The following is an 18,195-nucleotide window of genomic DNA, read 5'->3' on the forward strand; positions in this document are numbered from 1 at the left end:
TATCATCCTCTGTCTCAACTTAATATCCAAGACATAAATCCTGCAATTGTTCAATGAGCTTTGTGAGACCTTTCACATGCTCTAGCTAGGCCAATGTAGTGTAGTAATTAGCTTTTCATCAGGAGTTGTTCTGGTTTTTTTCCCCTTTTGCCTCCAGTTGTCTTTACTGTGGCTTGAGTGAGTGGTGTAACTGTCTGGTCAAATGCAAGCTCTCCTTTTCAAGGAAAAGAAAGTATAAAGAAAAATAGAAGTTCTTTATGTTTTCTAAGCCAGGCAGTTTACAGAAAGGAGATGGGCAAAAGATATGAAATATAGCTTTGTTTGTCCTCTATGCTGAAGTCTTTGATAGTCTCTGTGTAACTGAATGCTTGTGCCAAAACAAACTGCTTATTGACTCCTTATTCGTATATTAATTGTGAATAGCAAGTTTAATATATTTTTGTATATTCAATACCTATTATATATACCTGAAATGGGCTTGTAATACATTCTAAGGAAGAGAAGAAATCTAATGACCATATGTTAGCATTAATTCAAATGGCATGTTGTAGTTCTAAATGACATCTATTTGCAATTTTTTAAAGAATAATATTCAAGCGTCAGAAGCTCTTAAAACTGAAATTGATGATTTGAAGAAGAAGCATGATGAGGCTGCTTCAAAAGTTCTCCAGCTTGAAGAAGATATCATGACCGTTACTCAAAAAGCCATTGCAAAAGAAACAGAGTTAGACAGGTATTTAGTCATTTTGTTCCTTACTTTCCTTAGTTTACCCTTTCTTTCTATAGGTGTTTTTTTAAGCTAACAATTTATGTTGTATGCATCACTTCTCTGTGTTAATGGTTCTGTACTATTAATTTGTCAATGTCTTAGTCTGAAGGACAAACTGAAGAAAGTGATGCTTGAGAAGGAGCAACTTGAATGTGTGTTAAAGACAGAAAAGGATGAAAAAGAACTTTATAAGGTAACTTTATTGCTTGTACCTGTATATGCTGAAATGGTTTGAAATAAAGGTAATAATGTTTTATGGAGAAGTGTGATAAATTGAATTTGTTGAGGAAAAAAGGAAATGGGTAACTGCTGTGAAGAGATTTTTAAGACAGTTATAGATGTCCTTATATAAAAATGAATGAGGAAAATAGCATCTGAACTCATCCCATGATATAAAAAAGTCTCTAAGGAGGAGAAGGGATCATCAATTTGTTAAAATGCAGGCATAGTAACAAAATATAATAGATGCTAGTGAGGAAGTTTTTAGTTACACAGTGCATCACCCAGTAACTGGTTTTCTTAACACACTTTTTCAGAAGTAAATTACCTTTTACTCTTAAGTTCTCTCTCCAGACTGTGTTTTCTACATCCCTATTCTTGAGTCTTGTGCATAACTCTGAGAAGCTTTAGTAGGATCTATATTGTATTGTTTTTTACTAGCATAGCTGGTCTCTTTTGCTGGTCTTGAGAGACACACATATCTAAAACAAAATATAATGTCTTCCCGCCCCCCCGGCCTCCAAAGGCTAAAAAGTTTTGTATGCTAAAATGAAATCCTTGGGTTGTATGAAACAAATTAAGTGTATTTAAAAGATTAATTCTGTTCATAGGAAAATGTTGCTGGGGCTGACAGTATTAGATACACACCAGAAGTCATAAAATCTCGAAACATCTTTCACAAGGGTAGAATCCCTTTGTAAATAAGCAACACAAGTCTTCTAGTCTTGGAATGGACAACACTTGAGTGCAATAGTTATCCTTTATTAGACATAATATGATAGACTTGATGACATCTTAAAAACAGCTCTAGAGTTGCTAAAGTAGTTTGCTGTCTTTGGAAATTAATATTGCTGACGTAGTCCTGTTTGCTTAGACGGTTGCAAGTAGATACTACTGAAAGTTTAGTTTTCTCTTTAGTTTTCCTCAGGCTATTTCTTTTTTGCTTGTCCTCAGTTGTCCAGCATTTATAAAGAGAGGGTTGAATTCTGAATAGCTTAACTTGATGTGGACAGAAATCAGGGCCTTAACCTCTAGCTGTAGAGTGGAGCTGTTAGATGATCAAGCTGAAAGAATGTTTAATTTTTGTCTTTACCTGTTCTAATCTGTCTCAGAGATGAGTGAGAATTTAGCGAACACTTAAATGGAGAGGTGAACAGTAGTTTTTGTAACGTGGAAGAAGAGTTTGACATTTTTTAGCATCATTACAGATACACTTGAAGAATACAGAAATAGAAAACACCAAACTAGTAAAAGAAATCCAGACGTTTAAGAATTTGGATGCAAACAAAGAAAACATGATATCGTATTATAAAGAGGAGGTTGGCAGATTACAGCTATTTATAGCTGAAAAAGAAAATGTGAAGAAAGCTTTTTTGCTCTCCTCATCAAACAAGGTAAGCACTACTAATATAATTGGCCTGGTTTAAAATACAGTTGTATGTGTCTGACGAGAGAGGAAGGAGCTGAAGGTGAGGGGCAAGAGGAGTATAGTGATCTCAGTAGATGCAGAAAGTGAGCAAAAGGGTGAATTCTGTTTTAGTTTTGCACATTCTGAGCTTGTTGAGGTGTCTCATATAATGAATTGTGAGATGAACTATGTGTGAAAAAGTGATTTGTGAGTTCAGTAAAAGTGGTGCACTCCTTGAAGTTGCTTTTAACTTTATGAAAAAGGAAGGAGATTGAGGAAAAGAGAAAAGTTAATAATGTAGCTGGGTTGAGACTGCAGAGGGTGATAGAGGAGAGGAGACATAGAAACATGTGCTGGAGGACTTGCTAGGTGAATGTACTGTCAAGATACAATGATGTAAAGCCTGAGAAGGGATGAGACACCATATAAATGGACTAAATTGACTGTGAACTCAGCAACAAGAGTGCCAGTAGGATTTCTAAGGAAGAGGCGACTTTTGCTGTGGAGTGTGGTAGCAGTGTGGTTAGCAAGCAGTGTGGTATAGTAGGAGTGTGAAATTATTGAAGAGCTGGTGTCTATGCTGTTTGAGGTCCAGGTAGGGTTCTTTCAGACTAGTTTTAGTGTGGTGCTATGGATAGATGTATTGGGTTTGCATGGCAAGGTTTTGGTAGCAGGGAGGCTACGGGGATGACTTCTGTGATAAGCTGCTAGAAGCTTTCCCTGTGTCAGACAGAGCCAATGCCAGCTGGCTCCGAGAGACCCATTGCTGGCCAAGTCCAAGCCCATCAGTGGCAGTGGTAGCAACTCTGGGATGACCTATTTAAGAAGGTGTGTGGGGGGAAACCTGACTGTGAAAGAGCAATTGCAGCTGGAGAGAGGAGGGAGAATATGTGAGAAACAACTCTGCAGACACCAAGGTCAGTGAAGAAGGAGGGAGAGGAGGTGCTTCAGGCACCAGAGCAGCAATTCCCCTGCAGCCTGTGGTGAAGACCATGGTGAGGCAGGTTGTCCCCTTGCAGCCCATGGAGGTCCACGGTGGAGCAGATATGTACCTGCAGTCTGTGGAGGAACCCCACGCCAGAGCAGGTGGATGCCCAAAGGGGGCTGTGACCCCATGGGAAGCCCATGCTGGAGCAGGCTCCTGGCAGGACGTGTGGCCTCATGGAGAGAGGAGCCTACGCTGGAGCAGGTTTGCTGGCAGGACTTGTGACCCTGCAGGGGACCCATGCTGGAGCAGTCTGTTGCTGAAAGACTGTGCCCCGTGGAAAGGAGCCATGCTGGAGCAGTTTGTGAAGAACTGCAGCCCATGGGAAGGACTCGTGTTAGAGAAGTTAGGAGGACTGTCTCCTGTGGGAGGGACCCCACGCTGGAGCAGGGGAAGAGTGTGAGGAGTCCTTCTCCTGAGGAGGAAGGATCGGCAGAGACAACATGTGATGGACTGAGCGTAACCCCCATTCCCTGCCCCCCTGTGCCACGTCATGGGAGAAGGTAGAGGAAATGAGGAGTAAAGTTGAGCCCGGGAAGAAGCGGGCATGGGTGGAAGGTGTTTTAAGATTTGGGTTTTATTTCTCGTTATCCTACTTTGATTTGTTTGGTAATGAATTAAATTAATTTTTTCCCCAAGTTGAGTCTGTTTTGCCCGTGATGGTAATTGGTGAGTGATCTGCCTGTCCTTATCTCAACCCATGAGCCTTTCAATGCATTTTCTCCCCACTATCCAGCTGAGGAGGGCAGCCATAGAGTGGCTTTGGCGGGCACCTGGCATCCAGCCAGGGTCAACCCACCACAGGAGAATACCCATTAGGTGTGTCTTTCTGATGTACATATTCACGTTTTGCTTAGTCCAAAAGGAATGCAGTTTCTGTGCCTTGAGACTGTTCTGTCCTGTGATCTACAGTGTGATAGGTAACAGTGGAATTGACTGGGAGTTTTGCTTCACAAATATGCACTCGATCCAAACAAGAGAGTTAATTTAGACACAGCCTTTGAGGCCAGCATGGAAAAGTCAGATTATACAGGTAACATTATCTTGTGTATCTTGCCAGTCTTCTCACAGGAAAGCAATCTAGGTCTTGAAAGAACAGAAGTTGCGTTAAAGCAATATGAGTTATGAATGTAAAATTTAAGTAGAAAAGTAGGGCTGTTAAGAATGGAAATAGCAAGAGGACAGAAAGGGCATGCTATCTTGCTTCAAGTTACAGCTTATCTTGTTTGAGTCTGCTCTGCAGTTTGTTTCTGAATGTGTTAAACCACTATTTTGTTTCACTTTGAAGTAAAAACATGTAGGGGGGTGTGTGTGCGCCAGTACTGAAGCAACCAAACATTTATGTCATTTATTAATTTTGAAGTGCTTGTGATGTTTCTGGTGGGATCGTTAACACTTTTGTGTTACACTTGAAGTTGCAGACATTCACTGAAATGTGTAACTGATGCATTGTGTGATGTAAAAATAGCTAAGGGATGGGACTTTAGGGCATTTCCCAGTCCATTCATCTTCATAAATGTTTACAATTTATGTTGGTATTCCTCTGGACTTGCTTTGCTAAATGATTATAATGATTATTCAAAAATTAACACATAATGGACTAGAGATACCTGAATTTATGTCTAGACTCAAGAATATGAGATGATGATGCGTTCGGGAAGCCCAGAGGCTGCGAGTATGCGAGTAGCTTATAGTAGCTTTGATTTTTTTTTTTTTTTTTTTGATGATCCTGGGCTTCTCTGAGGAATGAGACGCCAGTTGTGCAGCTTGGTCTGTTGGCCCTTGGGCTGCACTGTGGAGCTGCAGCAGCGTTGGGAGTCTTAGTGCTGCATGCTGCAGCTTGCTCTTCATTACTTTTTGTTCTTGGTTCCTTCTGAAAAGCTTGTTGTGCAAGATCTTGGGAAGTGGAGCTGTGAGAAAAACATCCCAAAGCTGCTTTACAGTGTCTTATGTGAACCAGTTGTAGGCATTGTAAGCCCTCTTACTCTGCTGTCACCTCAGTGTCTCACTGTGGGATGAACTTTGGTTTTGAAGCTGGTGGCTATTTGTGTCTATTAACAGTTCTACAGTGACAAGAGCAAAGATGTTCTGGAAGACAGAAGTACTTTTTTTGGGTATATGTTTACAGCTGAAAATACAACAAAAATCCAGTATAGTTAAAATAATAATATTTAAATTTACCTTTATGTCATAGTGAAATATGTTTGCACACCATTGTTAGGAAAGGTGGCAAATGGGGAAAATGGCACTTGTGTACTAACTTCTTGATTTAGTGGTTTTCCTAAAACCACCAGGAAAACTTGATTTTTCTTTCAAATGTTTTTAATCCCTATACCAACCTTTACGCTTTGAATTAAAAAATGATTGATTCTCTTCTCTCGCTTCTCTCTCCTAGGAGGATGCAAGTATTTTGAAAGAACAGCTTCGGAAAGCCGAAGATCAGATTCAGGCTAGCAAACAAGAAGCTGTCCTAATGTCAAAAGAGCTGAGCGATGCAGTAAATGTGCGAGATAAGACGATGGCAGATCTTCACAGTGCACGTGTGGAAAATGAAAAATTGAAAAAGCAACTTGCTGATACTTTAGCTGAACTGAAAAAAATCACAGCTTTGAAAAATGAACAGGTAAATTGTCAGTATTTAGTACTGAAGTTTATCTGTATTTATAAAATCTGTTAGAGCTAGCTTTGCTAAAGTTGCGGAATAAAATACGTTTCTGGATGATTAGTAAAAATTATTATCAAACTCTCCTTTGGCATTCAAGATAATACCTTAAATCAAGTGCATGTTAGCTGATTTGGAAGGCTGGTAAGAAAGGAGGTTTCTGCTACTGCTTACAGTAGCTCCCCTTCACCCTCACATTATTTTCACAGAATAATACAGTATTTATCTATATTATTTTGAATCCTCTCTCTGTCTTAATTCTTTTATGTGAGCCACAGTAGCATTAAGAATTCGTTCAGGTAAAGTTGATCAGGAGAAATTTTTTTTATAACGTTCTTTCATCATTGATGGATTCTCTCTGGGTTCTTAAGAGTCCTTCTAGTATTTGTGGTCAAAGTTAATTTGCTTTAGTATTTATAAGTATAAAAAAATATTGATGTAATAGAAATGTCTTGAATTTTTTCATCTTGGCTAAGAATCTAGTGAGCTAATGTGAGTTTTATCATTCTAACTTAAGTGAGCTTTGTACTGGATCTTCCATGACTGCAACTGTATTGGATTAACTCACTACTATGATTACTGTAATGATGTAACAGTTGGGGGAAAAAAAAAAATTGACCTGAACAGTAATCAAAATAGTGCACTAAATATGAAGTGGATAGCAGAACTTTCAAAAGAGCTACTGTATTTAAAATATCCAAGAATTACATGTTTTGCTAAGAATTTCAGTTATATACAGTGTCTTTGAAATGCATCCTGGAAGAAGTAGCAGTTCATCTGAATGACTCAAGTTGCCAGAAAGTATCTGAATACGGCATATATCCAGTTGGTGAATGTAGTTTGCCTAGCTCGTGTATCAGTGTTACAGCTCAACTGAACCGCTTCTAGTGGAAACATAGCGAGTGTGATGGGCAAACGGTTGTGGTCTGTCCATTTTTGCCACGTGGCTATATTTGTCTATAAGATGGCCAGAACACCTTCTGGAAGGTGTGCAGACTTTTGGTATACATCATAGAATAAGAATCTTCTTTACCCGTCTCTGGTATTATAACAGTGCCTGTTTACTCCCGCAGTGTGTCCTGCTTGGAGTGAAGTTCAACACAGGTGCTGCCTCTCTCTGTGCTCTACTACTCTATTCCTTTCCTTCCTACAAATAAAACAGGGACTACTTCTGTACTTACATAGACCGTTATGCTTTCTTTAATTGAAAAAAGGCTTTTTCAGAAATAGTGGTATTTGAACAAAAGGGAGAACAGTTTCTAATTTTTTTTTTTTAAGGAAACTTCAAACACAGTGGAGCAGGACCTGCGCAGAGAAGTTGAAGATCTAAAGCTTCGTCTGCAAATGGCTGCTGACCATTACAAGGAAAAATTCAAAGAATGTCAAAAACTTCAAAAACAAGTGAACAAGTTTACAGAACAGGCAGTAAGTAGAATGGGAGAAATTGCACTTTCTTTTTGTAACTTCTCAGCAGGTATTTAATTTTCTTCTGCAAAAAGTGCTTTTAAAAAGGATTAAAACATGTGGTAAGCGATGGCTCTTTAACTTAGCATTTTCTTTCATAAACTAAGTTACTTCTAGGATTCTTTGTAGCTGTTGAAACCATAGCATAGGATTTATAGTAACTGGTGTATGTAGAAAGCTAACAGATGGATGAGCCTATAAGCATAACACTGTTCAAGGAAGAATTTGGAAACAGAAGCAGGGAAAGATCCGTAATTACTACCTCTACTCAGTACCACCACCACCACCACAAAAAAAAACCCAACCAACCAACAAACCCAAAAGTGGAGGAAATGGAGAACTTGGAGGAGGATTTCAAAGTGAAATGGGGAGAAAGTTTCCACAACACAGTATATAGTTGTATTCCATATGTATTTTGCGCTCTTATCCCTCTTCTAAGCTTTGTTCCATAAATGAGTGAGGCTTTTGCAATGATGCTGTGAGTCTTATACCACCTAGTAGCCGAACTTGTTAGCAAATTTGTAGAAATTAGTGACTGACTCAGAGAGGAGCTCGGACAGGGGAAAGGTGTATGAGCAATTGCAAGATGTACGAATGCAAGAAAAACAGACCTAAGTATTTCGGCTGTCCACAGAACAAATGGAGTAGTTACCCAGCTTTGTTCCACAGATTACATTAAGAAGTTGTCTTCTCATCCAGAAGGTCAATGGTGAATGGGGCGTCATGTCAGAACGCCTGTAGCTTTTCCTTAATCTTCCACATCTTTGGATAACACACACAAGATTTCACTACTTTGACACCGGAAGTCCAGCACTCATTAGTAATACAGACTCCACTTTCTAATGGAATATTAGCTAAGTCGATGGATTTTCTCTAGAAAATGAGATTTTTCTAATAATTTGCTTAGAAATTACTGTTACTAGGGAAAAAGCTTTATAAAAATTAAAAAAACCATAGTCTGAGGCAATGTCAGTAGAATTAAATGTGTTTGCATATTTATTATTACCTCCTGTTTTAATAAGCAATTCCATCTAGTCCAATTTTGGAGGAGATGGTAGTGCAAGATATATGTTACTTTGTGCTTTGGCTTTCATTTAATTAAATACCAAAATAAAATTTCTTTTCACAAAGAAAATTGCAGGGCCTCAGCAGAAACTGACAGATGCATCTAACATTGAGACAGCTACTGCCGTTGTTACAGACAAAAAGTTGTCTGCATCTCCAGGTATCTTCAGCTTAAATTTTGTCTATTTCTGTCAGCCTGAAAGTGTTGTCTATGTGAAGTAGTCCCTAATAGTATTTCTAATACGAAATAGGTGCACTTGTTCTGTTTTAGTTAAAGCAACGATTAGAAATGTGAGAATTCATCTAAAAATCTTGTCTTTTTTTCAAGTGGTAACATTCATAAATAACTTCATGTATCTCTTCAAAACAGTTCAGTTGATATTTGTTAATGTCAGTAGGACTGAACTCTTGAGTTTCTGCTTGATAGTTAACACAGAGCCAGTTTTGCCAAGCTAATAATTCTTTTTTAAAAAAAAAATCCTTCCCAAATTTGAAAATTATGTACAATAGCATGGTAATTTTGCAGTAGCATTTCTACTGTAAAATCAAAGCCACTGAAAAGTTCTGATTATGTGATGGCAAGGTCAAGTCTATAGACTATTTATAGGCCATAGTTGTTTTATTAGAAAATATTTAACTAGGTTATAATTTTAATGAACTGTTAAGTTCTTACAAAATGAATCTTCTAAAACATAAACATATAATAGGTTAAAACTAAGGAAGAAATTCTTTATGATGAGGGTGGTGAGGCACTGGCACAGGCTGCCCCGAGAAGCTGTGGCTGCCCCCTCCCTGGCGGTGCTCAAGGCCAGGCTGGATGGGGCTTGGAGCAACCTGGTCTGGTGGAAGGTGTCCCTGCCCATGGCAGAGGGGATGGAACCAGATGGTCTTTAAGGTCCCTTCCAACCAAAACCATTCTGTGATTCTATTAATCAATTTAAATTGATGAATGCCAGGAAATGCTGACTTTTGTGTTACTTTATAATTCACACATTCTTTCTGTCTATAGAGACTATAGGGTGTAATTCCTGTTGGTTTCCTCCTGCCTAAGTAAATACAAGTGTTTCCTAAAACAAATAAAATCCAAGCAAGCTCAGTTATAGTATGTGGTAGGATGAGGTAGATTGCTGAGGCACTTCATGGTTTTTATGGAAGAATGAAATATCTAGTGTGGTATCATAATGTATACGTATTGTGGGGTTTACTTTCTTAGGAGCTAAGGGGAGATATGTCTGGGGCTTTTTTTTTTGTTTAGTTTTTTTTTTTTAATGTTTACCTTTGTAGTATGTATGTGTATATTCATGTTCGTCGTTAGTGTGTGAGAGAACTGAACAGAGACATACCAGTATGACTGCTGATCTTAGGTGTCACTGGCCACATGATACTGATTGTCTCTGATTACCTATTTGCTTGGATAATGTGGAGCAGTCTGCTCTTGATGCGCCGTCAGATTTGGCCTGTCATCTCTCTTGTATGAACTTTATGGAACAAAAAAATCAATATTGTTTTTTCTTCAATGTTCGCAGTTAGCCCCATTTCATCTGACATAGTTTCGGAATTCATGGTAAAGGAGCAAGTGCGTGAAATGAATAAAGAAATTGCTGAGAAAACAGAGAAGTATAAGAAATGCAAGCAAATGTTGGCAGTAAGTAAATGGCTGCTTTGGAAAGCGGAACAGAAAGTAGCTATAGGTGCTAAGTCTTAAAACCAGAAAGCCTACCCAGCTGAGTTGCCTTGCTTCTTTGTGTGATACACTGCGGTTATGGTAGAAATCTTAACATTAGAAAACAAGTTTTTAGTAAGTCAGCTCTTGATTACCTGTGGTGGTAGAGAGTCCAGAGAAGGACCCTTCAGGAAAACCCAGATGCAGTAAAACAAATGAACAAAACTACTACTACTTCTGTGCTTGAGATTTTGAATAATTTTTGGGTTTTTGAATTATTTTTTAAGTGTAATTGCTTTTATAAATCAAATACAGCATGTTGCTATAAACCAGCTGATGTCTGGAGCAAGTATAGCAGTGTTTATCTGATACACTGTTCAAGTGTGGTAACTTCTCCAAATTTTTCTGGGCTTTTACAGCTTTTTGTCATCCCAGTGGGTGCTGCCTACTAGCTTGGGCTCAGTCATCCATAAAGGCATTAGTGCTGTAGCCACAGCAGTAATGCCCTTCAAATAGTAAGACCTGTCAGTCCTAACTTGATTTTTAAATAGCCAGATTGGCTGTATGTATGATGGTGAAGTATTGCATCAGTGATGCTGGTGAAAAATTGACTGTTTAGAATTGTTTAAGAAATGTTTTCTGGGTGTTGTCTTGTCTCTGTTCACCTTGTTTCTCTTATTTATCACAATGATATTAGTCTATTTTAATCTGCTCTCTAGGATGTAACAACTGTCCTTTGATTCTGCTCTTTACCCTGTCATATGCAGAGCCTGCGGTAGCTTCTGCTGGCTATTTCTTCTGTAGTGATGCATGCGGAAAGCTTTGCCTTTGACCTTCTGGATGAAAGATGTTTACGTTATAAAAGTTACATGGGCAAAGGTTTTGTGTTGAAGCGAGACACTTGATAATCATGATTGCAGTGTAGTATTAGGATACAAAGAAACTTGAAACTGTGAAGGTAAAGAGGAATATCAGCTTGTTGAAAGCTCAGGCAAGAAAAAAAATAGGTGTTGACCATCATTTATGCAGTTTTCAGTGGTCCTGTCCTCTTCAAAGTCTTGAGTCAAGCTTGATTTCTTGGTGTCATTGTTGGGAGTGGGAGAAGAAGTATCTTTAAAATTGTAAATATTTCATACCATGGTATAAACTGCTTTAGGACGAGAAGATGAAATGCAGTGTTTATGCTGATGAACTCGCTAAACTGGAGCTGAAGTGGAAAGAACAAGTGAAAATCAATGAGGGCATAAAATTACAGCTAGCAGCGATGGAGGATCAGTATAAAGTAAGAGATTTTATTTATGACAATGAATGGTATCCTGTTCTTAACATGGTTGCTCATTTCTAATAGTTCAACTAATGAAGAGTTTTAATGGGAAAAAAAACTTGTAACATATTTTTGCTGTAAATAGAAATTCTGTTTTGCATTCATAGAAACAACACAATCTTGTAATGCTTCTTTTAAAGTAAGACAGATCTGCTAAGTGTGTTGCCGAATGGCAATCAGTCTTTTAATACTGTGGGTTTAGACAAACCTCTCAATGATGTTACTCTTGTATTAACAGGAACAAAAGGGCTAGAGAGTTCTAATTTCCTGCTGCGTACTGTAATACTAACAGGAATATTGATTGGTGTGTTTGTCTAAAATCTTCATATTGCATGCTGCATTACCAGTGTAGTAATGTCTACTGCATTTTGTCTGAATTAACTAGAGAGATACAAGATGGGTGATACATTGTTTTTAAAATCATCATGAGAGAACTACTTTAATTTGGAGGATCCTCAACTATGTCTTAGTAGAGTGATATGACACATGCACCAGAAGGTCAAGCATAATGGGCAGCTTTTTCTCACAACGGGCCTTAATCTTTGAGGTTATGTGATAGTAATATATATGTTGATATGGCTTTTTAGGTCAACAAGTACAACATAAGAGCAATGAATTTCCATAAGACCAGCTTTCATGGTTGTTCTCAGTCTAATGATGGTAGTGTAGTTGACAGGATAGAATACTCTCTGTTGCTTATTTTTGCCCGTTGTGATGAACAAGATTAAATTGAACTGGGGCTGTATCAGTTCTAGTAAGAACCCCTTTCCATTAGAAATTACAGTGCTTTTCCTTTGCAAGATACTGAATTACTCTACAGCTCATTTCAGCACTCTGTAGGCTGTCCTTTTTCGACACTTTTCAAAGGTCTAATTTCAGTTTTATAAAATGTATGACTCTTTCCAATGTATTGAATTTTACTAATTAGTAGTGATCAGTTGCCCTGCATAATTTAATGTAAAATAAATTTATTTTCTTTTTTAACTTCTCAACAGCAGGAGTAGTAAATAATTGGTTCCAAAATTGAAAGCATTATGACTGTAATTCAAAACTTGTTATCATGCAGGAGGGTGCTGGTGGTGGAGAAAAAGTGAGCTTTTCTTCCCACTCAGTAGATTTCTCTCTGACTTGAACTAGGAGAAGGAATTTCAGAACTGAAAAAATTTGATATGTAACTGTGCAGAGTATTGAGCCTGTATGCTAGAAAACCAAGTGGAGGGATAATCTCCAAATAAAATAGCCCTTTGTAGAGAAAGATTATTTAAATAATAATTTTGAAGCAAGGAGGAAGCCTGGAAGAGTTGTGTAATGTGTCAGTTGCATCTCTTGCCAGAGCACCCAACAGAGACACATGAAACAAATCTAGTGTCTTTGAGGTTACGGTTCTCGGTTCTGTGGTGGGACGTAAGAGCTGGAGAGAAGTGAATGAAATAAATCTCTGGAATGCCAATGGGTTCCTTCAGAAATGATGAGAGGAGGCTTGCAAACCATCAACTGTTTCTGGGCAGTGGTGACCCTCCTGCCATTAGCATCGCTGATACTATCCCTTGTTGTTAACTGAGGATTTTATCATTCCAGAGCTGTTTTCTGAAAACTGGCAAGAAGGGGCTGCAAATGCACTGCCTGGTGTCCAGGAGATAAACTTAGGGAGAAGTGTTGGTTTAGATTTGTAGTAGTACTAGATGTTGTATGTAACTGTGGTAGATAAAATGATTTCCGTCTGAAAGGCAAACTTAATCACTGAACTTTTTGTTTTGGCAATATAACATGCAGGGAAATAGTTTCTATTCACTAGTACAGGAACCTTAAACTTCTTTTCATACAGGTTCAGCTGGCGGAAAAAGAGAGACGAATAAAGGAACTGGCATCACAGTTGGAACTCTTTACCAGTGAGAAGGTATTGTCAGGATTCTTGTTAAATTTTGTAAATTACTCCTTCTTTAGTTTGAGGAATTGCAATTTATTTTTGAGAATTTGCTTACTCTTTCAACGTACTTTTCCGTATTTGGATATTTTGCCAAAATGAATTAGCATTTAAAAGTACAAGTTCTATTAATAATACTAATATATATACATTTTTTAAAATGTACACTGTAGTATACCAACTTGCCAAAACTGACTCACCCTTTGAAAATACTGTCATTTATTGTTCTGTAGTAGTGTTCTAAAATATTTTCTACATACAAGCTAACAAAAATGTTGCAGTGTCAAAACTTAATTCTTTGTTCCTACCTAGAATGATCTTCCATCCAGTAGTAATAAAGTAATTATTTCTGTTTGCAGATGGGGATTACTCTGGGTAAATTAATAATCTGAGATTGCAGCTAGCTATACAGTTCGCAGAACACAGGAATTTTTTGTTGTTTTGTCCTATATTCCTTTCTCATCTCAGCAGCATCACTGTTTTTCTGCAATTTCAGTGGACTTCCAGCCTCCTTCCTGCTTTATTCCTCTTATGTCTCAGTGAAGGAGGTTCAGCTCTGTTGTGTCTAGAGGCTGATACCAGTTTAGTGCATGTGCTGCTTGGCCAAATAGAGAAGATTATTACTGAGCTCATGCTGCAGCCTTTCTGTCCTCTAAGGGGGCATCAGTTAACAAAATGTACAGGAATTCAGTTTCTTTGAGACAGACTCTGTCCCTCATAGTTTCAGGAGTAACTGGCTGACAGGCAGCACAATCAGTAAACCTTACTCCCGTTGGAATCCTGGCAGAAGACATGAATGGTACATACCTAGGTTGACAATATATTTTTTCCATCACTGATTAGGATTATTTTTGCCTTTATCCAACATTGTCCTATGAGATACAGACATTTCAGCAGTATAATCTCCAGGTTGTTCATGGTGTGTGCGTACAACCAAATCCTTTGGACATCTGCTGTTCTCTTACTGACTGCTTGTAATAGCAAGAGCAGCTTGACCTGTGACAGCAGTGACTTCTGTAAACTACAACTGGAAAAATATCAGAAAAGGATACACAAGTAGTACTCTGATTTTTAAATACGTGATAGTCAACTCTTGAAAGCAGCAGTCCATTTTCTATCTAATCAATTTCATTACCATTACTGTTAAACCAGACATTCTGAAATATTAATGCTAATGTTCTAATGTTGGAAGTACCTCTAAGGTATTATATGGCAAATAGTCAAAGCTAGGTTTTACCGAAAAGTGGAGTAATGAAATGTCTTTATTATATTCAGGTGGTATTGCATGATACGGTGTCCAGTATGAACAGATTCTTAGTAAAACCAGGAATTTGCATACTGATATATTGAAATTACACGAATTTCAGATTAAGCTAGTTAAATGCTTGGTAAAACTCTAGATTCTTAAGTAGTTGGTATTTAAATTATCTTTTTTTTTTTTTTTTTTTTTTTACCGAAGATGTACTTTTTACTAGATCTCTCGTATTTTTCTAATTCAAAAGAAAGCAAAATAAAAGTTGACTTTTGATGAATCTAGTTTAGCTGGAGGGAGTAATTTTAAACACCACACATATGAAGGAGACCAACTGTAATAATAATGTATGGAGCTTATAAAAGCTTGAAACTTTGTCTACCAAATTTATAGATATTTACATTACAAAGAAGAATCAAAGTGCCTTGCTAGGCTGGAGCCATGATTTAAAAGGCTAAGCACAGTATAGTAAACAGCATTTCAATTTATACTCCATTATCAGTGTTTGTTTATAAATGTCACCAAACATAGCATGCTAAAAATGTTCATTTACTGTATCTTCAAACCTATAAAATTACTTGGTTTCTATTTTATTTACATACTTATGTAGCCTTTGATTTATTTTTTTTTTAATTTTTTTTTTTAATCAGTCTCTACCCTAGCTATCCCAACTTCTGGCTAAGGCAGTTTTACAGCACCTTTTTACAGTCACTTTGATCTACATGCTGTTTTAATCTTATGTGATGCTAAAATTAAAGTATTAATGCTACTGCCTCTCATTCTAAACTGCTTCCATATTGCAGAAGAAATTGATTTTAAAAATGAAAATCGTAATTTCTCTGCTAATTAATTGTTCCTGCTTTGTATTGAGAAAAGATGAATTATTTAGATTTTACACACTCACTAAAACTTTAGGATGTAATCCTAACCACTTAACCCTAACTGTTTCAATCATATGTGCAATTTAGTCTATAAATCTAGAGTAAAACTAGCATAGTTTTATATCGTATCTACAGGAGGATATTTTACTTGGAGGGTGTTAGGCAGAAATTGTGTTGTCCTGTATTAGAAGGTTTTTTTAAAGGAAAATAAACACTACTGTGTTTATGGCCAGTGCTCCAAAAAAGGTAACTTTATGTAAGCTGCCTCATCGTTTGTAAATACCACTTTTTTCCTGTTTGAAAATGACTTTATGATGTTGGTGTTGAAGCCTAAACCTTTTGTGTCTGAAACCTGATAGTACATATATAGCAATAACTGTATCATTTCTGTCTTTTTTCGTTTGAGTGGTGTTTTGTTTCCAGAGTAGTTACTGCTACTTGATTTTCACGTTTTTGTGTTCTAGAATTTGGGCTGAAGTTTACCTGTTTTTAAGAAAAATATATCAAGTTGTTCCTTTTGACAACTGAGGCATTTTACTTCTGTAGTTAAATGTTGAAGTTCTTGTTTTAAGTTTCACTTTAAAGTCTTTTGGGGAAAAGGCACACTTCCATCTGAGGTTTTTGTTAACGTTACATTAGCCAATATTAAACATGAACCCAGAGAACCCAGAAGAAAATGCTAACCAGAAAGAATAAAATGATTGGAAAGCACATCTCTTAATATCTTTTTTAAAAACTATTTTAGTGATTTTTTTTAAATGATAATGATTATTTTCATTTTTGCATCTTAGAATTTTTTGCTTCATTCTGAATTGTAAATGGCATGTTCCTTTGGATATTCGTGGCATACATGCTCTCCCTTAAACCATTTTATTAAATGGAAGGATGAGAAAGACTTTTCTTTGGATAAATTACAGCGGACGCACTGACCACACTTAAGTCACTTTAATTACTGTCTTTAACATATATATTGGCTTAGAATTTTAGTGGTTTATAAGTTATAAAACCCCTTCAGTCATTTATAATATTTTTTATCTTTATGGATTATATGCAAGAAGTGAGAATTTTAAGTATATTAATTTTTTGAAGCGTTCTTAAAGAATTAATTGCCTTTCTCATACAAATATTTAAAGAATGCAATTAAATGAAGCAGGCTGTTTAAGCCCCTCAATAAATTCAACAATTTTATATTTTGGATGAAAACACTGAATTTTGGAAGTGAGCTACACACAAGCCCTTGCTAAACTGTAAATATACAAATATAAAGTAGATGAGGACATAAAGGGAAGAGGAAGAAGGATGAATTGGAACTTTGCTCATTGTTCATAGAGGGCAAATTAATTTTTACAGGAAGTGTAATAACTTTGAAATCCATGTAAGAAAAAACTTCTACTGGATTTAACATCTACTAATTTGTAATTAGACAAGTGCGGTTTTGTCCATATGATACTTGTAATATAAACATTATTTGAAATAAGTGACCTAGTCTGGATTACATTTGTGAAAAGTAGCACCGATTTCTATTTGTTAATATAAACAGAAAATATCATCCTTGAGTAATAGTTTTACTTCCTAGAGTCAATTGTCTGAATTTTATCAAAGATGGAGAATTAATCAATCAAGTCTAGCAGTTAGTGCTGAGTTCAGGGGCCTTTGCATGACTGCTAGGGGCGTGACCACCGCGCCTAGGCTAGAGTACAAATAGTCTTCAGTCTGATCTGTCTCAAAATTTTTGTTATCCCACTGTTTCCCTAAATTCTGTTTATGTGAATGTCTGTAATGTGGTCCCTCCAGCTGCCATCACGTTAAAAATCTTGCCTGGAATTTCAACAGAGTTGCCACACCTGCTGCTTTCAACAAAATAATTCTCTTCCAGTTTTAAACACAGCTACATCCAACACATCTTGGATGGAGCTTAACGTGCGTCCATGGCTGTATGCAAGTAAGGGTAGCTGACACATGGGACTGCTTCAGGCTCTGCGCTGGTTTCTTTCCCTGTGTGTGTGTGTGCGCATGTGAAGGACATGGAGCAAAAGTTTGTTCTAACGTTCTTAATGTCCTACTGAAAGTGACAGCCTTGAGCTCAGCTTAGCTGATGTTAGGTCACACCTCATGTAGGTCAATGTTCTGCTGTTAGACACCAGAAAGGGGCCAGTGCAATGTGCTTAATAGTTCTTAAAATACTTGCTACTCACAAATTCATAGGGAATTGTCACGTATGTACATACATGTACTTCTAAATACATACATCTACATATATGTACCTACTAAAATGGCGCATTCTTGAATGGTATGGTATGATACGAGGAAAAGAATTTTTTTAATTGTAACGTTTAAAAACGTTTCTCACTGCACATTATCTTTAGCTATGTTAATCCACCCATTCTTTACCTATTTAACTGATTTTTTTTTTTTTTTTTTTCCCTTGTAAAAAAGGGTGCGGATATTTCGTGAAAAAAGTGGCAGTTCTGGTTTTGTAATTTGTTTTTTGGTATGTATGGTGTATTTGGCACTAGATGAAAAGGCAGAGGGAAGGTTAGCAGTTGTCTTTTTAAAAACATGTTAGATATTTCATAAAA

At 37.1% G+C, this 18,195-nt stretch overlaps 1 protein-coding gene across 5 annotated transcripts in view; it reads left to right on the forward strand.

Moving 5' to 3' along the window:
* The window catches only part of TAX1BP1 (Tax1 binding protein 1), a 59,701-nt gene that overhangs the window by 31,597 nt on the left and 9,909 nt on the right, over positions 1-18,195 (forward strand). For 3 of the 5 annotated variants that reach the window (XM_086467738.1, XM_086467737.1, XM_086467736.1), the window contains 9 exons: positions 585-733; positions 872-962; positions 2,197-2,382; positions 5,777-6,004; positions 7,322-7,468; positions 8,639-8,732; positions 10,099-10,217; positions 11,392-11,517; positions 13,385-13,456. In XM_086467738.1, coding sequence (XP_086323864.1) covers positions 585-733; positions 872-962; positions 2,197-2,382; positions 5,777-6,004; positions 7,322-7,468; positions 8,639-8,732; positions 10,099-10,217; positions 11,392-11,517; positions 13,385-13,456 — 1,212 coding nt within the window. The remainder of the gene's footprint in view (positions 1-584; positions 734-871; positions 963-2,196; positions 2,383-5,776; positions 6,005-7,321; positions 7,469-8,638; positions 8,733-10,098; positions 10,218-11,391; positions 11,518-13,384; positions 13,457-18,195) is intronic. The other 2 variants (XM_086467739.1, XM_086467740.1) reach the window with 2 other exon arrangements.

The sequence above is a fragment of the Leptosomus discolor genome, chromosome 7, assembly GCF_034619465.1.
Source record: "Leptosomus discolor isolate bLepDis1 chromosome 7, bLepDis1.hap2, whole genome shotgun sequence".
NCBI classification, from domain to species: Eukaryota; Metazoa; Chordata; class Aves; order Leptosomiformes; family Leptosomidae; genus Leptosomus; species Leptosomus discolor.